The sequence below is a fragment of the Schistocerca americana genome, chromosome 2 (genome assembly GCF_021461395.2).
Source record: "Schistocerca americana isolate TAMUIC-IGC-003095 chromosome 2, iqSchAmer2.1, whole genome shotgun sequence".
NCBI classification, from domain to species: domain Eukaryota; kingdom Metazoa; phylum Arthropoda; class Insecta; order Orthoptera; family Acrididae; genus Schistocerca; species Schistocerca americana.
The window spans coordinates 613,314,630-613,340,602 of NC_060120.1; the positions used below are offsets into that span (position 1 = coordinate 613,314,630).

The window sequence follows — 25,973 nt, forward strand, 5'->3', positions numbered from 1 at the left end:
TGAATGAGAAGAATCTACACGCTTTTATTTCAATTTGTGCACGCGTTTCATGACGTTCAAACGTTGTAAATCTAGTATTTGTTCCTTAATAAGTTTAATTGTGAGAGTAATGAATGAAACATAGAGAGATTACCCCACTGATGCTACGAAAATAAGAAATAAACAGAAGAAGGAGGAAGTTATAAAGAAATTGCCCAAAATTCCTTCATTTTTTTCAGCAATCAGATTCTGTGAATGATTTACTTTGCGATGGTAGTTACTAAAAACTTATCTATCTCCACGGAAAAAATACTCCTTGTTTATAATTTAGGTCACATTATGTAGCGTTCTACGCTGTGTAACGTAGAACTCGCAAGTGTCATTACACGCTGTCGCGGAAATATACAACATACATAATTTTATTTGAATTGTGGTCAAAAACCATAGGGTTAGATTAAGGGTGCGCATGTGATGCATGTCGCTCGAGAGCAGCGATGTGTGGAAAGTTGCATCAAGTCTATCGTCTGATCGAACAAACTGCACTAGGTAAATACACGTGAACAGCGCGTTCGCGAGATTTGTACACACGCATTACGCACCATTATAAGAAAATACATTCCATAATTTTATATACACAAGCTTTAGCACATTAGATGTATGTACACGGATGTTTAATTTTACGCCCTTCGTGAAGAGTGTATTACTTAAATAAAGTTTTTATTGTACACAACTAACAAGCCGGTGATATATTAAATTTGTTTATAGCTGTGATCTTATTTCAGGAACAGATCACTTCCAGCCAACATATCTGGTGTGGAAAGGACGTTCAAAAATAAAATCAGTAATGTAGATTTTATTATGTACACATTTAATAAAATAACGTTAATCAATATAACACGGAATTACTTATTAACCTCGTTAGTGCGAAATCGCTCAAGACGAATTCATGGTTAACGCGAAAAAAATTTGGTTCTGCCAGGAATATATTAGTTCTAATAGTAAATTTTGTCGCTTAATACGAATTTCGGTTAAGGCGAATTACGAACTCTTTCTCAGTCCCAAGCGTAATTAAATTTCATTTGGACACAAACTTCCAAAGTCACAGCAATTTTTCCGAAATTAATCCATTAAATGTAACTACAGAGCTGACTACCCATTGTTTATTCGTTTCTAACATATTGTAGGTCGGGAACCGTGATTATTGGCGTGTACGGTGCATTTAAACAAAGATTATACATGTATGTTTTACAGATATTTGAGCTTTGTCACGCGTAATGTAAACAAAATAAGAGCTGTACCTCCAATAGTAAAAAATAGTTCCTTGGGAGAACTGACCCGATGGAAAATTCGTTATAACTAAGGACGATAATCGAATTTTTCTAGTAAGATAGACAAATTTATGGATTGTAAGTTAGACGAAAACGTCTGTATTAGCGATGTGAATTCCATGTTGGTATGTTCGATGTGTTGACTTTGCTGGTTAGGTATTCCCCAAGACCATTAATTTCGTCTTAGGGTTGCTACAAATATTTGTTTCTAATCTTGATGCACCTTGGAAAACATCATACGTCAATATGCTTACATAGTATTTATTACAACATTCATCTGCCACGAATGGAGAGTATGAAAAACTAGCTTACAAAAAAAAGAAGGCACATTTTATATCGAAACAGAACAGAAACACTATGCAGTATACTTACATAAGTAACACTCTGCAAAAGTGTAACATGAACCAATAAAAATATCTCTCGATACACACCAAACTCACACAGGATCACAAATGGGAAGAGCACAAATACAGAGAGGTCAGTCAACGAGAATTGTAGTTTTGTAACCATTGCAAACTGACATTTGTGTGAAATTTTTTTTTTTTTTTTTTTTTTTTTTTTTTTTTTTTTTTTTTTTTTGCAAATAAATCGCTAACACTCTTTCGTAACACATAGTTCAATCACTGTTACGTTCACCGCTGCCTGCGCAGAGGCGAAGTCTATTTTACATTACGTTATTTATAAGTGTGCTACTTTCAATCTCCGGTGCGGATTTGGTCCACTCGTTGGAAAAAGAAGTCTCCCCTCGCAGGTGCCAAAACGCCGTTCTGGCGTGTTCCCGCCCAAATTAATCCCTGTACTCTACTGTTTCATTCACATTTGGTCGATTCCCTTAAGTTCTGAAGGAATCTCGCCCGTGATGCTTAGAACTTTTGGTGATGCTTCGAATCGTCAAACTATGCAGTGATTAATTGTGTTGCTCTGCAGTATCAGTTACGCCGTGTATGTTTTATTGCTGTTATTATCGCTTTGTTGAGCGCTAAGTTGAATTTCTAGTATTGCTAGATGGATGAGGAAAGTTTTCCTGGCGCATTTCTATTGCTTTTTCAACGCTTCAATGGCACGTAAAAAGATGGCGTAAGCTTGGTAAGTACCTTATTTTAAATGTCAGTCTTCTGTTACTCATGAAATATTTGTATCAGAACCGGCTTACTTTAACGTAGTAGAAAGATGTACCACATACGAATATGAATGACTCTGCAAAGAAAGTGCTTCCACGAAACGTCACTTGCATTCGTCGAATCTCCACCACAGCAGTCGTACGATATGACAGAAAAATGGTGTATATGTGTGCATGTGTTTGTTTTGCTTGCGCTGAATAAGATGATGCAAATTAGTTTTCAAAACAAAACAAAAAAGACGGAAGATGAAGAAGCCATATTTTGATGAGTTGTCTGAAGATGAGAGAATTTGTACTATTGTTGCTTCAATATATTAATTTCTCAAACTAAACAAATATTTCAAAGCCTCTGTGACCTTAGCAATACGTTCGAAGTGCTACAACCGGAGGAACTGTAATCATTTTAAAATGAAATAATAAAAAAAGAAGTGGAAAAACTGACTGCTAACTACAGTAAAGACTTGTCATTTGATCTGTATGAAAAATTAATTTCTTTGAAAATGTGCTATAAAACTGAAATTCAGAAAATTCATTCCTTTAAGGAATTCACTGTATTATTACTGATTAAATTCAGTAGTCGTGCATCCAGTTTTCGGGAGGTAATAACAGTGTGTTTCCTATTTTTGATCCTTACTGCAACAGCTGAAAGAAGTTTTTAGAAATAAAATCTGATTAAAAACTATCTTAGGACTTCTCTGAGCCAAGAACGGCTTTCACACTTGTCAATGGTATCTTTAGAGGCAGAAAATCACGAAAAACTAAAATCGTCTTCAGCTATGTGTGATAAGGTTGTCGAAAAAAGGCGAGAAAAGAATATATATTTGAATTGTTTGCCCAACTTGGCTCCTAGGAGCAATAATTGTAAATAATTACTTACCTATGAAACCTATACTTAACCAATAAACATTTATTTTATTCAAATTGAGAGTTTTTGTTACTTTTGTGAAAAATCTTTACCCTCCATTTGAGCTTCGTTACAGATGGATGAAAGGGCCCCGCGACAAATTTTTATACAGGGCGCTTCCAAGGCAAGATACACCACTGGTTTTGACTCTTGAATTCCTTTGTTGTAACACAGTTCACACCAGTTTATTTGTTGTCCTCATTTCAGTGAAAGTCTATGAGGCATCTCATCTCCTCCCCTATTCGTCACATTTAATTGTGACGGTAATACTTATATATTCTTACCACATGACTCATACTTCATAATCAGTGTATAGCATGACAATTGCTAAGACCACAGAAGAACAGACACGTCAATGACCTGACGGAAAGTTCATAATTTTGTGAAAGAAAAGGGCACGAGCGTGATTTGAGCATGGATCTCCCGCTTTCCAGTTCAACACCGTGACCACACAACAACGGTATCACGATCCTTGCAATTCGCTCGATGTTGCATATCTGGAGCTTAGACCGTCCAGTGTTTCTGTTTTGCTTCTTCATTCACATTTCAGTACGCCTTCTTCCTGTTTTCATGCTTGATCTGTGTTCAGTTTTTTTATCCACTGGACCATTTTAAGGAGAACATTAAGTAAGTGAATATCCTTACTTTAATATAACTTACACGATGTAAGCAGCGCATATCAGGAAAATAGTCTGGAGGCATGAATGTAGTACGCTTGGCACTTGAAGCTTGGAGTTACATCTCACAACAATGATGGGAGCACATCGTGATCTATGTAATGTGTTTACAACCAACAAACTATTGTATTCAAACCATGGTTGTATGTGTGCGTCAGAGATTCAATATGTTTCGGATGCTGGCTGAGGCAGCACAAACAAAAGAAAAAATAAGAAACCTACATCTTCAGCTCGTTCTACGTCACCCCTCCTCTGAAGCTTAGTACACACTTGATGCATTGTTGAGACACCCTGTCGAAATTTTTGCCATGGGCACTTCGCGGCAGGCTTCTTTGCCGTGACACACAGAGTCGTGTCCACATCGAGGTCTGATTCAAGGAAAACAGAAAGTCGAAAGTTGAATCATGTGCTGGACTTCTGAAAGAACCTACTATATGTAAACGAAGCAAAGTTGTTGAAGTAGTTTTTTCGGAAAACGTTGTACTTCTACATCTACATCTACATCTACATGATTACTCTGCAATTCACATTTAAGTGCTTGGCAGAGGGTTCATCGAACCACAATCATACTATCTCCCTACCATTCCACTCCCAAACAGTGCGCGGGAAAAACGAACACCTAAACCTTTCTGTTCGAGCTCTGATTTCTCTTACTTTATTTTGGTGATCATTCCTACCTATGTAGGTTGGGCTCAACAAAATATTTTCGCATTCGGAAGAGAAAGTTGGTGACTGAAATTTTGTAAATAGATCTCTCCGCGACGAAAAACGTGTTTCCTTTAATGACTTCCATACCAACTCGCGATCATATCTGCCGCACTCTCTCCCTTTTTTGCACCCTTTCGATGTCCTCCGTCAATCCCACCTGGTAAGGATCCCACACCGCGCAGCAATATTCTAAACGAGGACGAACGAGTGTAGTGGAAGCTGTCTCTTTAGTGGACTTGCGTTTTCTAAGTGACCTGCCGATGAAACGCAACCTTTGGCTCACCTTCCCCACAATATTATCTATGTCTTTCCAACTGAAGTTGTTCGTAATTTTTACACCCAGGTACTTAGTTGAATTGACAGCCTTGAGAATTGTACTATTTATCGAGTAATAGAATTCCAACGGATTTCTTTTGGAACTCATGTGGATCACCTCACACTTTTCGTTATTTAGCGTCAACTGCCACCTGCCACACCATACAGCAATCTTTTCTAAATCGCTTTGCAACTGATACTGGTCTTCGGATGACCTTACTAGACGGTAAATTACAGCATCATCTGCGAACACCTAAGAGAATTGCTCAGATTGTCACCCAGGTCATTTATAGAGATCAGGAACAGCAGAGGTCCCAGGACGCTTCCCTGGGGAACACCTGGTATCACTTCAGTTTTACTCGATGATTTACCGTCTATTACTACGAATTGCGACCTTCCTGACAGAAAATCACGAATCCAGTCGCACAACTGAGACGCTACCCCATAGGCCCGCAGCTTGATTAGAAGTCGCTTGTGAGGAACGGTGTCAAAAGCTTTCCGGAAATCTAGAAATACGGAATCAACTTGAGATCCCCTGTCGATAGGGGCCATTACTTCGTGCACATTACTTGTAGCATAAAAAATAAAACACCATATATTTTGGATTCGCATGTTTTCGCGATTGATCTCAAATGATTGCAAGGAAACTATTGGTTTAAAATATTTGATTATTTCAAACTGTATGTCTCGCACGACAGCCTGATGATGAGGTGGTTATCTCTCTGTCATTGGTCAGATATATTACGATTCTTCAAAGCTGAGTGATTCATTGCCCGTTATTCGAAGAATTTGCAGTGAATTAAGAATGCAATTGCATCACTAATCTGACGGAAGTAGAAATTGGTAGCCTGAAATTGTCGTCATATTTCTAAATGCGTCCTTCAACCAACTACAGAAGGATTGAAATATCGTGTAATCATTCGCAAGAAATTTGTAAATCTCATTCAAGAAGATCGTGCCCACCTCTTCATGATCTTTGAAAGGCCTAAATCACTTTCCTGTCAGTGTAGGGACGTTTAAAACTCTTCCGTGTGATTTTAAAATATCCAAACAAATATCTTTCACCCCACCACGCAAAGATTCGTGTTAGCAAGCATGTCTGACTCTAGGAAAGCAGAAAGCTAAAAGTTGAGTCATCTGCTGCATTGCTGCAAAATTTTCTTCATATAAACTAAACAAAGCTGCATCACATACTGAAGCAGATTTTACGTTAAGCATAAAGAACTGAAAACCACAGGTTTCGGATTCGCATGTTTTTTTGGCCATGCAGTTGTTCTGAAACGGTTAAACTTAATTGGATGCCACTTAGGTGACTTCCTTATCCCTAACCAGTTAACCAACCGGAGAGAGGAGAGCTGCATTGTAACATGGAATCCGGGCCAAGTTTCGTTTCTGGCGAATCTCCATATGATTGGGAGGTGAAGGCTAGCTTGCCCCCCTCTCGAATCAGTTCTGCTCTCTCGAGTTTGACAGCTGGTCGCTAGGTGGCAAAAACATCGTTTTCATAACTTAGTTAATTCATCGTAATTCAGGTAACTAGTATGAAATATTTATAAATTATACACACAAACCTTCCACATCAGTCAGTGTATGTATTAGTAAAAAGCGGACAAAGTCCATATAGCAGTTCCTGGGATTAACTTAAAACAGATCGATTCCAAAAGGCGGCTTCAGTTTACACGAGATGTTCGAAAATGACTGTTACAGACTTGTAGGACTTGAAGAAGGATGTGAGTACATAACATTTTAAATAGGAACTCACGTCCGGAAACGTACTGTTTCTGTCCTAGGACAGTTTCAATTCAGATGTTTAACTCATCAACTTCTGCTTGTTGTTGTTGTTAGGTAACAATTCAACATGAAACATAACGAAATATCCATTTATCACATAAGCAGATTTGTTTGTATTAACGCTTAATCATTACGTGTTTACATTGTTCCTAGACAAAATAGAGTATGTACAGAACAGTACTGGTGCATTACAATACTGTACCTACGTAGCGTGTTCCGGTACACACTCTCCATCCTATATAGTGTCTCTTCATTATCTAAGCCAGCGGCCAGAACTTGTCCCAGCAGATCATCGTCTGTCTCTGCATGAGTCTCGTAAATTAAACTTTGCATACGACACCATATCACCCTGTCTACCACACTGCATACCAGGACAAGCAACTCTGAGACTTTTCTCTTTCCGTGAGCAGTTGTATTGAAACCGTCGTAGAACGCAAACGGTACGTTTCAGGACATGGGTTCCAAATCAAAGTATTGTGTACTCACTCCCCTCATAAGTCCAAAAAGTTTGTAACGGGAATTTCAGAACACCCTGAATATACACTACTGGCCTATAAAATTGCTACACCAAGAAGAAATGCTGATGATAAACGGGTATTCATTGGACAAATATATTATACTAGAACTGACATGTGATTACATTTTCACGCAATTTGGGTGCATAGATCCTGAGAAATCAGTAACCAGAACAACCACCTCTGGCCGTAATAACGGCATTGATACGCCTGGGCATTGAGTCAAACAGAGCTTGGATGTCGTGTACAGGTACAGCTGCCCGTGCAGCTTCAACACGATACCACAGTTCATCAAGAGTAGTGACTAGCGTATTGTGACGAGCCAGTTGCTCGGCCACCATTGACCAGACGTTTTTAATTGGTGAGAGATCTGGAGAATGTGCTGGCCAGGGCAGCAGTCGAACATTTTCTGTCCAGAAAGGCCCCCACAGCACCTGCAACATGCGGTCGTGCATTATCCTGCTGACATGTACGGTTTCGCAGGGATCGAATGAAAGGTAGAGCCACGGATTGTAACACATCTGAAATGTAACGTCCACTGTTCAAAGTGCCGTCAATGCGAACAAGAGGTGACCCAGACGTGTAACCAATGACACCCCATACCATCACGCCGGGTGATACGCCACTATGACGATGACGAATACACGCTTCCAATGTGCGTTCACCGCGATATCGCAAAACACGGATGCGACCATCATGATGCTGTAAACAGAACCTGGATTCATCCGAAAAAATGACGTTTTGCCATTCGTTACACCCAGGTTCGTCTTTGAGTACACCATAGCAGGCGCTCCTGTCTGTGATGCAGCGTCAAGGGTAACCGTAGCCATGGTCTCAGAGCTGACAGTCCATGCTGCTGCAAACGTCGTCGAACTGTTGGTGCGGATGGTTTTTGTCTTGCAAACGTCCCCAGCTATTGACTCAGGCATCGAGACGTGGCTGCACGATCCGTTACAGCCATGCGGATAAGATGCCTGTCATCTCGACTGCTATTGATACGAGGCCGTTGGGACCCAGCACGGCGTTCCGTATTACCCTCCTGAACCCACCGATTCCATATTCTGCTAACAGTCATTGGATCTCGACCAACGCGAGCAGCAACGTCGCGATACGATAAACCGCAATCGCGATAGGCTACAATCCGACCTTTATCGAAGTCGGAAACGTGATGGTACGCATTTCTCCTCCTTATACGAGGCATCACAACAACGTTTCACCAGGCAACGCCGGTCAACTGCCGTTTGTGTACGAGAAATCGGTTGGAAACTTTCCTCATGTCAGCACGTTGTAGGTGTCGCCGCCGGCGCCAACGTTGTGTGAATGCTCTGAAAAGCTAATCATTTGCATATCACAGCATCTTCTTCCTGTCGGTTATATTTCGCGTCTGTAGCACGTCATCTTCGTGGTGTAGCAATTTTAATGGCCAGTAGTGTATGTACAGTGAAGGCAACTGGTGTAGAGTAATGCGAATAGCCTCAGTTTTCCATCTAATTACTCATACAAATTGAGATACCTAAGTGTATTTTTTGAGACGTAAAAAAACCTCTTAGTATAGAATAGTACTGCTTTAAATCAACAAATCTTTAAACCGATACCGAGATGGTAAGCGTAGCTCCTTTTTACTTCTTATTAGTAATAACAACATTTAACATGTCACAGGTGTAATTGTTATATATTTATTCGTGGTTTAGTTATATGCAACGTAACGGTGAGCAGTTGGGCAGTAACTATACCGTCCACTTGCGCTAATAATATTACTAGTTTTTATTAACACTCGTGATATGATCTGTCTCCCACGTCTCTACGGCATAAATTTAAATATTAGAGCAAGCCTAACGATTGCGAAATTTATTTTACTTACAGTTATTCCTAATAGGCGCAATAACCGCAGATCTTCCTTGCTTTGTCGTATTTTGCTAAGCAAAGATCAGACATACTGCCGAGTCAGATATATGATTTTAGTCTCCTCTCTGTTTTTTATCAGTTGCAAACACATATTTTTCCTTATTTCTTCCCGTATTATTGAATTACCATCGAATATTTCTTTTCTATTGCCTTCACTGATTGACTACTTTTAAGTTTTTATCTCTTTTTATCAAATAGAGTTTTACCGTTTATACCAGCAACTTCTCAATCAAGTAGCTCCTCAATTGGCCTCGCAATGGCTGAATATGCGCTGCTGGCCAACAGCGCTCGGCAGACTAGGACGGTTACCCATCCAACTAGTAATCAGGTCCTACAGCGCTTAAGTTCGGTGATCCGAAGGGAACCACCGTTATCACTGTGGCAAGCTCGTTGGGTAGTTTTAAGATGGCTTTTCTTTTTCATTTGGGGGGGAGGGGGAGGGGGGAGAGGCGACCTTCAAAATCAGAAGTCGGAAACGCTGTTTTAAATGTTCAGTAATCAAAGTAGTGAATCACAAAAAAATGAAAACAAAAAACCTTCCGCCAATTTAGTCCCTGAAGTTAAACAAATAAACAAAATTCTGCCTCTTTAAGTGTTGGCTTAAGCTTCCCAATAGCGTTTCTTAAATTAATTGTCACTCGCCACAATAACTCTGCAAGTAATGATACTTCTGCACAAGGCCCGCACTAATGGTTGCGATAGGGTGCAGCAATTAAATTATTCAGGTAAAGATCTTTGTTGTTCAAGGATTTCGTGAAAGTTGGAAGCATGGAAAGAGTAACGGTCAACGCAGAATTTACATAGATAATAATGGGATGAACTATGGTCTTTTATGCGTAGATGAAGGCCGGGGGATGGTCTCCACGTTTTGCTGGTAAGTAGTTTCAGTTGATATTATTTTGAATGGTTAGGATTCGGGATTCCAAGTTAGTTTTTTTATCGAGTGTTAGGCTGAGTGTTTAGTATTCTAACTCGGTGAATTTGGTGGTTTTAGATTACTAGATAGTTCTCTGAAATACAATGCATGCGTGGATTTTCGTACAGTTATTGCCTGGATTTACATAGGATTGATGGTGAAGTGCCTTTTTTTCCGTCAGGTGAAGAAGTTATTGACATGGAGTTGAAAGACTCTTTGGGATGAATGGCGATTGATATGGACATCAAGGAATGTAGTGTTACCAGTATACTGAAGTAGGTACACAGGAGGGGATATCACTTGTTTACTGACGAAGGTTATATGATCATTATCGTGATGTCCTACACTGATGAGTAAAAGAATCATCCCGTATCAGGATTCACCTGTGGCCAGTTGACCGACACGTGTCTATTTCGGCGTAGATACGATATTGATCTTCAGTACTTGAAGCTTCGTAAACACTTCACGCACGTTCCCAAGCTCCTCTATCTAAGTGCTTTGGGGTGACCACATATATGTCCACGGGTGTGGGGCAGTGTGTCCATCCCGAAATGAAAGTCCTGCTCGTGTGTCTGATGTTCGTAGCGGCAGCCGTCCAGGTGAGATCGCCTGTAGAAGTACAGATTCCACTGTACGCTAATAGCGCTTATTTCTTCTCTAAAAAATGTTCTAACAAACGTACACATATGATGGTAGTACTCATAGTCTGTTCTACTCTTAGCTGTTTTGCGCTTCCTTCTCAGCCCCAGTTTAATTGCAAGCGATCGGGTGCATGTGGTTTCTCGCATTTATTTATACTATAGATAATATTACAACAATCAAATTATATCAGAAAAATTTCTTTCAAAAGTTCTAATGTAGTAAAAGCATCGATTTTCATCTCAAGTTCCATGTTTCTTGCCAGCACAATAGTTTAACACTTAACTATGGACTGTCTTTGCCAACAGTTGTACTGTGAAAACCGTTAGAAATGGTAAAAGACTCCTATTTCATTTTATACACTCTAGCAAAAAAAAAAAAAAAAACGCACCACGAAGGGATTGTCCGAATGGGACGGAAATCGATATATTTACAGACAAACAAACCACTACAATTTCGGAGAAGTTGAATGATTTGTTCAAGAGAGAGCTCCAGAAATTGAGCAAATCAATAACGCATTGGTCCACCTTTGGACCTAATGCAAACAGTTATTCGGCTCGGGATTGATTCAGTAATTTTTGAAGTTGTCGGATGTTCTCCTGAAGCATATCGTGCCAAATTCTGTCCAATTCGCGCGTTAGATTATCAAAATCCGGAGCTCGTTGCACGTAATGCTCCAGACATTGAAGAATAATCTGGGCAATTCGAGCTAATGATTTGGCCACTCATCGAACGTTAATGGGATGTAACAGACAGGTCATTTCGTGCACAAAATCCTGCATCGGCAACACTTTCGCAGCTATGGACGGTTATAGAGGCAGCATGGCTCAATATTTCTGCAGCGTACATGCAATGACTTGTTGAATCCATGTCACGTCGAATTGCTGCACTACACTGGGCACGTTATTAGGAGATATCAAAATACTTTTGTCACCTCGCTTTGTAGATCTGAACTATGATTCTGAACTCCGTTGCATGCCGGGTTGTTTAAAATGATTCTGGCTTTTTTCATCCATATTTCTTTGAGATCACGCCACTTGCAGTCGTAACGTTTGCTATATACTGAGCTTCCGGCCGTCGACCTAAAGTAGACCTCTGTACGTTAACACTTCGTGGTTAGAGGCGGTGACCTGCCTAGCTTATGTCAGGTTACGAAACAAGGCTTTTATTGTGTATTGAAGGTGTAAAACTAAAAAGAAGCTATAGCTGGTTAATATTAGTGGTATGGCATCAACGAACATCAGTATTGCTAGGCTATCTGAATCTCAATTGATGATGTTGAGGGCGGCCGTGGTGGCCGAGCGGTTCTAGGCGCTTCAGTCAGGGGCATGGATGTGTGTGATGCCCTTAGGTTAATTAGGTTTAAGTAGTTCTAAGTTCTAGGGGACTGATGACCTCAGATGTTAGGTCCCATAGTGCTCAGAGCCATTTGAACCATTTCAATTTGATGATGTTGAGCTGAGGTAGTTTGCGACTAGCATTTCCGTTCGATAAGTGTTACTTCAATTCATGTACATTTTCCGCAGGTTTGTTTCCTACATAAAATCTTTGAAATGTAATACAGACATATTAAGAATTAGGCTGCTTCGAAATTTCTTAATGCTATGAGCAATGGACTGAACAAAACAATTTAGCAGAGAAATGCAGTATGTAAATAATCAAGGGCTCGAAGACGAAAATAATTGCATTTCCGTCCGAAACGAATAACCGTTCATAAAAGGTTAAGTATCCACCTCAACAGTCGAGGTCGCTGACGCACGCCGTTGCTGAAGCAATCGACTCAGAATTATCCGGTTCGAAATTCGTGTTGCCGGAGAAATTTTTGTCGCCAGCAAGGAGAGGAGCGGTAGTGTCGTAAAGTTCCTCATCGCCAGACTTTGTTTCACGCCAAGGTCCTGCATTAAGTTCCAAACCTCTCCTCACTGTCTCATAGACTGAAGGCATCTTACACTGTATGATGGTGATCCACTCTTCAGGTGGAAACGCTAAACCCATCGTTCCATTTAGTGCTAGTCGAGAATAGTTGCCTAAGTCAGGACAGTTCAACCCGCAACAAGCAGGCCTCATGCGGCCGAAAGGAAATATCAGTGAGCATCTAGCCCGGAATCGATAAAAGAAAAAAGAAAACTAAAGAAAGATCGATGAAATTAGTTTGTGGTAAAGTTATGAAAAACTGATTGCTTTCAACCTGAAACTAACGCCACACGATGCTGTTCTCTCATTGGTCCATCCCGTTCTTGATGTTGCCGCCCATGCTATACTTCAACCCCCGGAGTCTCGTTTTTATAACCGGCCAATCAGTCAGACGCTCTGGTCTGTTATCTTACTGCTACTTCAGTTGCAACTGCGAAACTAGACATTCAGAAACGTGTAATGAAATTAATTCATGGAAATACGAGGGCCGGCCGGGGTGACCGAGCGGTTCTAGGCGCTACAGTCTGGAACCGCGCGACCTCTACGGTCGCAGGTTCGAATCCTGCCTTGGCCATGGATGTGTGTGATGTCCTTAGGTTAGTTAGGTTTAAGTAGTTCTAAGTTCTAGGGGGCTGATGACCTCAGAAGTTAAGTCCCATAGTGCTCAGAGCTATTTTTTTTTTTTTAATACAAGGAAACAATTCTGGTAAAGAAACTTTTTCACAGTAGTTCTGATCACAAGTCGTGTAAGTTAAAAATCTTTCTGTGGATTGCAATTATTGCGAATGTTTGCTATCTAACAGTAGACCTACCGTAATTCTGTAATTACAGTAAGCTAAATGTGACATACTTCTAGGATTTGTAAATTACTTATGTATAAAATTATTAACGAACGCTCATATATAAATTGTGAAATTAATGTCATCTTCCTTCTCTTTTTTCTTTTGAATTAAGAATCATAAAGTAACATTCTTTTCCCCCGTACTCTAATGTGGATCAGGAAAGCTAAAGGGTTCCTCACCCCTTGGCTGTATATTGGCTCAGGTTTCACCCTCTCCCTTCTCTGATCATGATATAACACAAACATGATACAAGCAGATTGCCGTTATCTGTATTCAACACACAAACTTAAAACTTTCTTAAGCTGCGTGGAAACTGACCATTGTGCGTAGAAGGGAAAAAACTTTCCGTTTTGTCGGCTGAATAATCACAAGTGAATCCAAACAATTAATGTTAGTTTGGATCAAAAACAACGTGACGGAACTGAAAAGCAATAATAGCATGAAATTATGACGCCGAGTAAAATATTACCAAACGTAAAAATGGTTTTTGACTGCAAATATATTTTTAATGCTATCATATATAATAACCACAACTAAAGTTGAAGCCGTTTGAGTGAAAAACGTCCGAACTGTTCTCCTCTTGAAGTGTGATGAAGATTAGTTCAGCATCTTAATTTGTCAGGAGCTCCATTAGGCAGGTTGCACGCCATTTCATCATACTTAAAGTTGTTGAAACTTTACAAGGGAAGCTGTTACTTCACCTCGTACGTTTTTGGGACATTGCTTTATATCAGGCAGCGATCGTCTCATCTTTGGTTTCTTTCGTTTTATGTACATAGACGGAAGAAGTGACGTGAAATGAGAAGTTAGTTAGTTACGTGCTTCATACACTATTGGCCATTAAAACTGCTACGCCACGATGATGTGCTACAGACGCGAAATTTAACTGACAAGAAGAAGATGCTGTGGTATGCAAACGATTCGCTTTTCAGAGCATTCACACAAGGTTGGCGCCGGTAGCGACATCTACAACGTGCTGACATGGGGAAAGTATCCAACCGATTTCTCATACACAAACAGCAGTTGACCGGCGTTGCCTGGTGAAACGTTGTTGTGATGTCTTGTGTAATGAGGAGAAATACGTACCAACACGTTTCCGACTTTGATAAAGGTCGGATTGTAAATTATCGCGATTGCGGTTTATCGTATCGCGACATTGCTGCTCGCGTTGGTCGAGATCCAATCACTGTTAGCAGAATATGGAATCGGTGGGTTCAGGAAGGTAATACGGAACGCCGTGCTGGATCCCAACGGCCTCGTATCACTAGCAGTCGAGATGACAGGCATCTTATCCGCATGGCTGTAACGGATCGTGCAGCCACGTCTCGATCCCTGAATCAGCATATGGGGACGTTTACAAGACAACAACCATCTGTACGAACAGTTCGACGACGTTTGCAGCAGCATGGACTATCAGCTCGGAGACCACGGCTGCGGTTACCCTTGACGCTGCTACACAGACAGGCTCTACCCTTCATTCGATCCCTGCGAAATCCTACATTTCAACAGGATAATGCACGACCGCATGTTTCAGGTCCTGTACGAGCCTTTCTGGATACAGAAAATGTTCGACTGCTGCCCTGGCCAGCACATTCTCCAGATCTCTCACCAATTGAAAACGTCTGGTGAATGGTGGCCGAGCAACTGGCTCGTCACAATACGCCAGTCACTACTCTTGATGAACTGTGGTATCGTGTTGAAGCTGCGTGGGCAGCTGTACCTGTACACGCCGTCCAAGCTGTGTTTGACTCAATGCCCAGGCGTATCAAGGCCATTATTACGGCCAGAGGTGGTTGTTCTGGGTACTGACTTCTCAGGATCCATGCGCCCAAATTGCGTGAAAATGTAATCAGATCTCAATTCTAGTATAATATATTTGTCCCATGAATATCCGTTCGTCATCTTCATTTCTTCTTGCTGTAGCAATTTTAATGGCCAGTAGTGTAGATCATATAAACGATTCTTGCATTGTAATGATGTGGAATGAGTCAGTTTACAGGAGACGTATACGTGATTAGTGTTAACATTAATGAACACCTTATTATATTAGTCCTGCTCATGCAACTACACTTAATTTTTCACCACGAGGCGTCCGAAAAACACTAGCCTGGGACTGGCGGCCATTAATGCCACACGGTCAACTGATTTTTGTGTGTGTGGCTGTGTGTGTTGTACAGGCGGTGCCAGCTGGCGGCCTGCCACGGCTGCCGGAGAGGCGCTCCGACGTGAGGGCGCTGAGGCCCAAGGGCGCGCTGCTCCAGCCAAGACAGCACAGTGAGGAAGGTTAGTTACAGCTCTTTGCCGCTTGTCTTAGAACCTTTGTACAGTTTAAGTGAAAAGCAATAGCAAATCTACACGTCCACGGTAGAGAAATGTTCTAGTTAGCAGCATCGCTGGCTGTGTAAACCTATTCGTCATCGATGACGCAGTTCTTTACAGGGATTGTTAACAGGGGCATTGTCAGACATTTTAATAACTAAATCTTCATTTCCATCTAATCTATACTCCAGAAGCCACCTTATAGTGTACAGCGGAGAGTTCTTCTAGTGCCACTACCATTTCACGCTCCATTCGCGAATGATGCGAGGGAAGAACCACTGTTATTAAGCTTCCGTATCACCCCCAATTTCGCGGATTTTCTGGTAGTGGTCATTTGCAAAATGTACTTGAGACAAACTAATCTGTGGTCATACTCTTCATGGAACGAAAGCTCTTGGAAAGTCATTACCAACTGTCTCCCTGATGCACGACATCTCTGTTGTAGTGTCTGCCATTAGAGTTGGTTGCGCTCTCGCGCTTACTAAACGATCTCGTGACGAAACGCATCGCTCTTCTTTGGATCTCTCTTTTATTATTCTCTCTTCTATTAATATAAACTGTGAGGGTCCCTTACTTAGGACCGATGCTCTAAAATCGGTGGAACGAGCGTTTTGTAAACCCATTCTTCTTTAGGTTCCTCCAATCTTGACCTGAAATGTGCTAATCTTACTACTACACAAATCCGAATTGTTATTCTCAGATATGTTACGGTTGTTACTACTTCCGGTGTTTTATCATTTCCTCTACTTATGCTCTATTTGTTAGATTTATTCCCGTTCGGGATCAATTCCAGTCTCTGCACCAATTACTGATCCTATGAATGTCTTCCTGCATTTCGCCAGTCTTGTAACTTTGTAACTTCCCTACAGGCGACAGCATCGTCCTTTAAAAGCCTCACGGATCTTTCGATCTTATTCACTTGACATTTCACACACAGGGTGTCCCAAAGTTTAGCGACAGGTTCCCTACAGTAAAACAAGAATAAATTTGCGATGTGAAATGCATACCTTAAGGGCTATGAGCATTTGTTCATCTTCCATACTATGAAACAGATCTCTTCTACTCCAAGGACTTTACTTTCCACATTTTGAGAGGAGGTACCGCGCGACCGCTACGGTCGCAGGTTCGAATCCTGCCTCGGGCATAGATGTGTGTGATGTCCTTGGGTTAGTTAGGTTTCAGTAGTTCTAAGTTCTAGGGGACTCAAGACCTCAGAGTTAAGTCCCATACTGCTCAGAGCCATTGAATCATCCCCTGAAGAACATGCTGAGTTCTGTCGACAAGGAAGTCCTGAATCCAATTACAAATCTGGTACAACATTCGATTTTCATTAAACGAAGGAGCGGAATTATATCGAATTCCTCCTTCAGGTCAAAGAGCTCTGCATCAACTTACGTATCGTTGTCTACTGTGCTCTGAATCTCGTGGACGAACAGGGGAAGGTACGCTTCGAAAGATCTCTGTTAGCTGAAACCATCAATCGACAGAGAAGATTTTTATTTAACAGAAACGTCATATTGGATGAATATTATACATGTTCCATCATTCCATAACTGACGTCAGTGTTTATGCGAATCTGTCTGACCGACTTGTCAGAAAACGAAGGTGATTTGCATGTTTTTAAATCGCTTTATAACGTTCACTGATACTAGGAATGTTTAAATCGTGACCTGTAATACAACAAGTGCTAGTTATCACAAAACTGCCCTTTGTTTCGGGTCGCAACAATTTTTCGTCTATCGGACTCCGCCTTAGTTACGGTCTCGAGTGAGATTCAATATTGTAATACCTGATTGTTCAAAACAAACATTATTTGAAGTGTCTTCCATGTAGTTAGCTAACACTCGCTGTTCCCGCTGCGCTAGGATTGTAAAATCTGTTTAAAAAAACTCTCTTTCCCTTGCAGCAGGCCGGGGCAAAACCTCCTCCATCTTTACTCTCTCAAACCACCTCCACTCTTCCTTATCTCTCACATTTTGTGGTAACGGCCTCGTTGCAAAGTAAAACTTGCCACATCCATACCAGTATTCCATATTAGCCTGAGCTCTGAACACAATGCTTTGGCCAACACCGCTGAACGGCGACCCTCAACGTTATGGAAGAAGCCAAGTCAAAATGTAAATGAATGAGATTAAACATAAAAGTTTCTTATTAATTATACTACTGAAAGAAATTAGTAGTTGATGTTCTGGTATCAAGCCATAACAATGACAGAATGAATCAATTGAAAGGTATTTCAGGCAGTTAAGCCTATTGTTCAAATGGCTCTCAGCACTATGGGACTCAACTGCTGAGGTCATAAGTCCCCTAGAACTTAGAACTACTTAAACCTAACTAACCTAAGGACATCACACACATCCATGCCCGAGGCAGGATTCGAACCTGCGACCGTAGCGGTCGCGCAGTTCCAGACTGTAGTGCCTAGAACCGCTCGGCCACTCCGGCCGGCTAAGCCTATTGTCTGATCACAGTTACAGGTAGCTGGAAACTTCACTTACCTGTGAAGTCCTCACAGCACTGATCTCAGCGAGGAGATGCCAGGCTCCCTACCTGCCCTAATATTGTTTATCGCTAAATTTTCAGGGAGAAAATGTGTATGGGCACATGCAGTAATTTACAGTTATTTGAAGAGATAAAAGCAGCACTGGTTCAGACATCTTTTATGAATGATACATTCCCAGTAAACATGGTAGATGGTGTAAAGAGAATTCTGAACCATCAACGCAGCGTTAAGATCAGCTAATAAAACGCCATTCCAGCAAGTCTTTGAAGCTGCACAGGTCGTATCACAATGGCAGTCCCTCTTTTATGTGGCGCAGCAAATGCCAGCCATCTTTACTTTCGACCGTCTAATACATGAAGCCTAGGTGTTACCACTGAATCAGCCCATAATTTTGGATGAGGTCTTCTCGCCTACGAGGACAGCGTCAAAGGTACCCCGTTCTACTTCGCCGGACCGCGCCCAGTAAAGCATGCTAGCTGCAACTACGGTCCCATACCTCGTCCACACATACTGTAAAGCCTCCGCGTCTGGCAACATTCTGCCGTCTTCTGTCTCACAAACGACCCACTACCGCGTCTCTCCCACCACTCGTTGCCTCCTCCAAGAGACACTCAGTGGTTGCTTTTGACCCTACTTGTTTACGTTAATATATTACATCTTGCATGGTTCATAACAGTGCGGAAGTTTAGCACAAAGTAGTCGTTAACTACCGCCGCACTGTAGGTTAACGGAAGACAGAAATCTTGGCGACGTGACCACCCTCGTCGGATTGGAAACCCAGAATCTACTATGTAGGAATCAACATGGATTCCGGAACCAGCGATCGTGTGAGACCCAACTCGCTTTATTTGTTCATGAGTCCCAGAAAATATTAGATACAGGCTCCCAGGTAGATGCTATTTTTCTTGACTTCCGGAAGGCGTTCGATACAGTTCCGCACTGTCGTCTGATAAACAAAGTAAGAGCCTATGGAATATCAGACCAGCTGTGTGGCTGGATTGAAGAGTTTTTAGAAAAAACAGAACACAGCATGTTGTTATCAATGGAGAGACGTCTACAGACGATAAACTAACCTCTGGCGTGCCACAGGGGAGTGTTATGGGACCATTGCTTTTCACAATATATATAAATGACCTAGTAGATAGTGTCGGAAGTTCCATGCGGCTTTTCGCGGATGATGCTGTAGTATACAGAGAAGTTGCAGCATTAGAAAATTGTAGCGAAATGCAGGAAGATCTGCAGCGGATAGGCACTTGGTGCAGGGAGTGGCAACTGACCCTTAACATAGACAAATGTAATGTATTGCGAATACATAGAAACAAGGATCCTTTATTGTATGGTTATATGATAGCGGAACAAACACTGGTAGCAGTTACTTCTGTAAAATATCTGGGAGTATGCGTGCGGAACGATTTGAAGTGGAATGATCATATAAAATTAATTGTTGGTAAGGCGGGTACCAGGTTGAGATTCATTGGGAGAGTCCTTAGAAAATGTAGTCCATCAACAAAGGAGGTGGCTTACAAAACACTCGTTCGACCTATACTTGAGTATTGCTCATCAGTGTGGGATCCGTACCAGATCGGGTTGACGGAGGAGATAGAGAAGATCCAAAGAAGAGCGGCGCGTTTCGTCACAAGGTTATTTGGTAACCGTGATAGCGTTACGGAGATGTTTAGCAAACTCAGGTGGCAGACTCTGCAAGAGAGGCGCTCTGCATCGCGGTGTATCTTGCTCGCCAGGTTTCGAGAGGGTGCGTTTCTGGATGAGGTATCGAATATATTGCTTCCCCCTACTTATACCTCCCGAGGAGATCACGAATGTAAAATTAGAGAGATTCGAGCGCCCACGGAGGCTTTTAGACAGTCGTTCTTCCCGCGAACCATACGCGACTGGAACAGGAAAGGGAGGTAATGACAGTGGCACGTAAAGTGCACTCCGCCACACACCGTTGGGTGGCTTGCGGAGTATAAATGTAGATGTAGATGTGGATGTAGATTTCCTGTCAAGAAGAATGTTTCACGTGCAATATATTTTCATCCACAGTCTGCTCGTGCTGCAACTATGCACCACCATAGCGCGTGCTGCTCGTTTTCACTTTCCTATCTCCGCACTCGGTCAGATAAATCAGTCTTAGCCAGACAGGTCGCAAACACAGCCGGGAGGAAGTATGGCCAATCTAGGCGCCTATTGCCAACATGGGATCATAGCGCCATACACAGCACAATGTTTATAATAACAGCCATGAGGAACTTCATCATGTAACACAGAGCTTGATTTGAGTCTGGTTCAAAATGGTTCAAATGGCTCTGAGCAATATGGAACTCGACATCTGAGGTCATCAGTCCCCTAGAACTTAGAACTACTTAAACCTAACTAACCCAAGGACATCACACACATCCATGCCCGAGGCAGGATTCGAACCTGCGACCGTAGCGGTCGCGCGGTTCCAGACTGAAACACCTAGAACCGCTCAGCCACATCGGCCGGCCAGTTATTCGATCTACACATTCAATTTCATAGATTTGTCTGTTGGATCACCAGTAAAAAGCTTCTGCTCTCTTATTGTCTGAAGTGCTTACTGTCCACGTTTCAGTCCCGTACAAGGATACATTCCAGACTAATGCCTTAAGAACAAAAGTCATTACTTTTGATTTTATATTGTATGTTAACAAATTTATCTTTTTCACAAAAAATTTTCTTGATATTGACAGTCTGCACTTTATATCATCTCTTATTCGGCCACCGCCAGCTATTTTGCTGAACAAGTAGCAAACTCGACTACTTTTAGTCTCTTATTTCCTAATCTAATTCTATCACCATCATTTGATTTAACTTCACTACACTGTATTACCCTTTTTTTAAAATTCTGTTTATATTGTTCCTATAAACTCTTTCCAAGATGCTATCAATTTCAATCAACGTTATTGCAAGTCTCTGACAGAATTATGTCGTAGACAAACGGCAAAGATCTTATTTCTTCCCCTCACTTTTAATTCCCTTTCCAAATTTTTCCGTGGTTTCTTTCACTGCTGCTGAATATACAGATCGAGAAACATTGGGGAGAGGCTACAGCACTGTCTTAGTCCCTCCTCAGTCATTGCTTTCATTTCATGGCGTTCGACTCTTCTAACTGTAGTCTGGTACAAATTATAAAGATAAGCCATAAGGGTGGTATGACCTCACGGGTTACATTTCTGTGGAACTCAAACTGGTCTTCCCGAGTTGTGCTTCTACCAATTACACCATTCAGTTGTTAGTAAATAGTTCGAGTATTTTGCAAGTATGACTTTTTAAACTGATATTCACACCTGTCAGTACCTCTCTTCTTTAGAATTGAAATTATTACATTGTTCCTAAAGTCTGAAGGTATTTCACCTGTCTCACAAGTATTGCCCACCAGGCGGATCATTTTTGTCATGACTAGCTCCCCTGAGGTTGTCTATAATTCTGAAGGAATGGCGTCTACTACAGGGGACTTTTTTCGAGTTAGGCCTTTCAGAGCTGTGTCAAATTTTTCTCAGCATATTGTATATACCATCTCAGCTTCATTTACTTCCTTCACTCATTCTGTATTATAGTCCTCAAGTTCAATTACATGAAATTCTGTGTTCGAGAGACATGTTAAGTATCAATATTCTATTATGATAACGAACGCAAGTCAAAGCAATGAACTAAAATTTGTACCGAGCCTGGGACACGAACCGAATCCTCTGCTCACCACGCAGATGCGCTAAGTACTGCACCACTCTGGCAGTGTTGCTAACACAGCATTGTGGACTACCGTAGTATATAAAACGAACTCCAACTCAAGAGTGGAGAAGGGAACCATCAAGATGGGCTGAGGCGTGAACTGGAGGGAAACATACTAGTTAAACCCGCGAAGCGATTTTAGTTGCAGTGCCAGTGGTGCAATGGTCAGTGCATCTGCCTAGTGAGCAAGATACGCAGGCTCGAACCTTGGTCTAAATATAAATTGCTTTGGCCTGTATTCATTATTGTTGTAACTGCGACCAGAACGGTCGCAGGGTAACAATGACGGAAAGCGCGGCAGGACCCACGGAGAGGCCCGCGAACACCAACGGGAGAGGAGGGACACGACCAACGAAGGACAGAACGAATACAACACGATCGAACAACGGAGTCACCAGGAAACAAACACGTCCACTCGTACACAGAACAAGGAAGTAAGCAGTCTAGCGCGAAGCGAGGTGTAAACCGACGTACGCGAGATTAGACTCGCTGGCAGAGCTTTTTTTTTTTTTTTTTTTTTTCCTTTATTGAATTTCAATTTCCCCCCCCCCCCCCCCCGGAGGGGCGGGCTGGTAGCAGCTTAGTAAGCTGCTCTACAGCCTACAGACTTTTTAAAAACGTAAGAAGAAAAGAAACAAGAAAAACAGGCGATAAAACGGTGACGTAAATTGTAAAACGGCGGAAAATTGTGGAAAGTTAAAACATAAAGCAAAGGGGTTGGCAATGTTAATAAAATACACAGGAATCAGACAAGTAACATAGTAGACACACAATTAAAACAACATGGCGACAGTCTGGTTTCTGTTCGCAAGAGATGAAATCACACCCAGCGACAGTATGATGGCCGTTTGCAACACTTCCCAAAAGACACACAACACGGAACACTCACTGTAAAACACTCACGGTAAAACACTGCATGAAAATGTCGGCACAAAGATGACCGGTGCCCCTGCATCTACTGTAAGACTGCTGCACCTTTTCCGGGACCACATGTTTGTCAGGACTCTTCATAGCTAATCACCCGTCCGCCCCGATAGCTGAGTGGTCAGCCTGACGGATTGCCATCCTACGGGCCCGGGTTCGATTCCCGGCTTGGTCGGGGATTTTCTCCGCTCAGGGACTGGGTACCTACATCCACATCCATACTCCGAAAGCCACGTGGCGGAGGATACCTTCTTTACCAGTCTCGTATTGTTCGTGGAAAGAAGGATTGTCGGTATGCCTCTGTGTGGGCTCTAATACCTCTGATTTTATCCTCATGATCTCTTCGCGAGATATACTTAGGAGGGAGCAATATACTGCGTAACGCTTTCGCGATTACTAAATGATCCTTTAACGAAGCGCGCTGCTCTCCGTTGGATCTTCTCTATCTCTTCTATCAACCCTATCTGGTACGGATCCCACACTGCTTAGCAGTATTCAAGCAGGGGGCGAACAAGCGTACTGTATCCTATTTCCTTTGTTTCCGGATTGCATTTCCTTAGGATTCTTCCAATGAATCTCAGTCTGGCATCTGCTTTACCGACGATCAACTTTATATGATCATTCCATTTTAAATCACTCCTAATGCGTACTCCCAGATAATTTATGGAATTAACTGCTTCCAGTTGCTGACCTGCTATATTGTAGCTAAATGATAAGGAGGAGGAGGATATTAGTGTTTTAACGTCCCGTCGACAACGAGGTCATTAGAGACGGAGCGCAAGCTCGGGTGAGGGAAGGATTGGGAAGGAAATCGAACGTGCCCTTTCAAAGGAACCATCCCGGCATTTGCCTGAAGCGATTTAGGGAAATCACGGAAAACCTAAATCAGGATGGCCGGAGACGGGATTGAACCGTCGTCCTCCCGAATGCGAGTCCAGTGTGCTAACCACTGCGCCACCTCGCTCGGTCTAAATGATAAGGGACCTATCTTTCTGTATACTCGCAGCACATTACACTTGTCTACATTGAGATTCAATTGCCATTCCCTGCATCATGCGTCAATTGGCTGCAGATCCTCCTGCATTTCAGTACAATTTCCATTGTTACAACCTCTCGATATACCACAGCATCATCCGCACAAAGCCTCAGTGAACTTCCGATGTCATCCACAAGGTCATTTATGTATATTGTGAATAGCAACGGTCCTACGACACTTCCCTGCGGCACACCTGAAATCACTCTTACTTCGGAAGACTTCTCTCCATTGAGAATGACATGTTGTGCTGTCTTCATCATCATTCCATTCCCATCCGGCGCGCAGGTCGCCCAGTGTGGCGTGGAACGTAATAAGACCTGCACCAAGGCGGCCGGACCTACCCCGCAAGGGGCCTCCCGGCCAATGACGCCAAACGCTCATTTCCATAGATATTCCTCCGATGTGGTTGCACCTAATGTCTGGCTCACTGTATCGTGGGAACTTGTCGTTTATTTAATGCACAAAATTTCTTATCTATATCGCTTCCTGAATTAAATGTTATACCCTTCATGAAAGCTCGTCTGTAAATTGCCTTGATGACCACATATTTAAGAAAGAAATACAATAATGCGCCTCTAATCTGACTCGTTCCAATCGTTACGGTGAGCCGTGAAACACTTTTCTAACATACTAGCTGCGGTAGAGAATTCCTCCTAACGTGAGATCGGAACTGGCGTGAAGCGCTGACAGCTACTTTTCTGTACCGCAGATGATGCCGACTCGGCGGGGAAGCAGCCGCGCATCATCTACGGCAAGCAGGCGGAGGAGGGCCAGTTCCCGTGGATGGCTTCCCTGCGGCTCGACTACGTCGCCTTCTGCGGCGGCTCGCTCATCATCCAGCAGTGCGTCCTCACAGCGGGCCACTGCGCCGACGGGTCAGTACCACGTCTGCACCTGCACCTTGGGCTCTACCTGTGTTCGGATCCCCTTCAGCAGTCTCTCAAATCCACAACTCCGGAAGACATACTCGCGTTTTTATAACCCTTTTGTCCAGGTTTGCAAGTCCTCGGTTTCATAGAAGGTAATCTGAATGGTTTCAATAACGAACTAAAATTTAGCGTCATATTGGCATGTTGCTCCACTTCTATATACGTTTACAGGGTGTTACAAAAAGGTACCGCCAAACTTTCAGGCAACATTCCTCACACACAAATAAAGAAAAGATGTTATGTGGACATGTGTCCGGAAACGCTTAATTTCCATATTAGAGCTCATTTTAGTTTCGTCAGTATGTACTGCACTTCCTCAATTCACCGCCAGTTGGCCCAATTGAAGGAAGATAATGTCGACTTCGGTGCTTGTGTTGACATGCGACTCATTGCTCTACAGTACTAGCATCAAGCACATCAGTACGTAGCATCAACAGGTTAGTGTTCATCACGAACGTGGTTTTGCGGTGAGTGCAATGTTTACAAATGCGGAGTTGGCAGATGCACATTTCATGTATGGATTAGCACGGGGCAATAGCCGTGGCGCGGTACGTTTTTATCGAGACAGATCTCCAGAACGAAGGTGTTCCGACAGGAAGACGTTCGAAGCAATTGATCGGCGTCTTATGGAGCACGGAACATTCAAGTCTATGACTCGCGACTGGGGAAGACCTAGAACGACGAGGACACCTGCAATGGACGAGGCAATTCTTCGTGCAGTTGACGATAACCCTAATGTCAGCGTGAGAGAAGTTGCTGCTGTACAAGGTAACGTTGACCACGTCACTGTATGGAGAGTGCTACGGGAGAACCAGTTGTTTCCGTACCATGTACAGCGTGTGCAGGCACTATCAGCAGCTGATTGGCCTCCACGGGTACACTTCTGCGAATGGTTCATCCAACAATGTATCAATCCTCATTTCAGTGCAAATGTTCTCTTTACGGATGAGGCTTCA

General features: G+C 42.4%; 1 protein-coding gene across 1 annotated transcript; it reads left to right on the forward strand.

The window, feature by feature from the left end:
- Positions 1–10,709: 10,709 nt before the first annotated feature.
- Positions 10,710–25,069, forward strand: LOC124594249 (chymotrypsin BI-like). Its single transcript, XM_047132613.1, has 3 exons — positions 10,710–10,757; positions 15,731–15,836; positions 24,798–25,069. Exons 1-3 carry the CDS (start codon positions 10,710–10,712, stop codon positions 25,067–25,069), a joined length of 426 nt encoding a protein of 141 aa, XP_046988569.1.
- Positions 25,070–25,973: the final 904 nt, after the last annotated feature.

Bases quoted from the DNA above. Each gene is read 5' to 3' on its own strand.
- LOC124594249 (XM_047132613.1), top strand. From the start codon at position 10,710: ATGAAAGTCCTGCTCGTGTGTCTGATGTTCGTAGCGGCAGCCGTCCAG. The intron at 10,758-15,730 runs GTGAGATCGCCT...TGTGTTGTACAG, and splicing joins TCGTAGCGGCAGCCGTCCAG to GCGGTGCCAGCTGGCGGCCT. The intron at 15,837-24,797 runs GTTAGTTACAGC...TCTGTACCGCAG, and splicing joins AAGACAGCACAGTGAGGAAG to ATGATGCCGACTCGGCGGGG.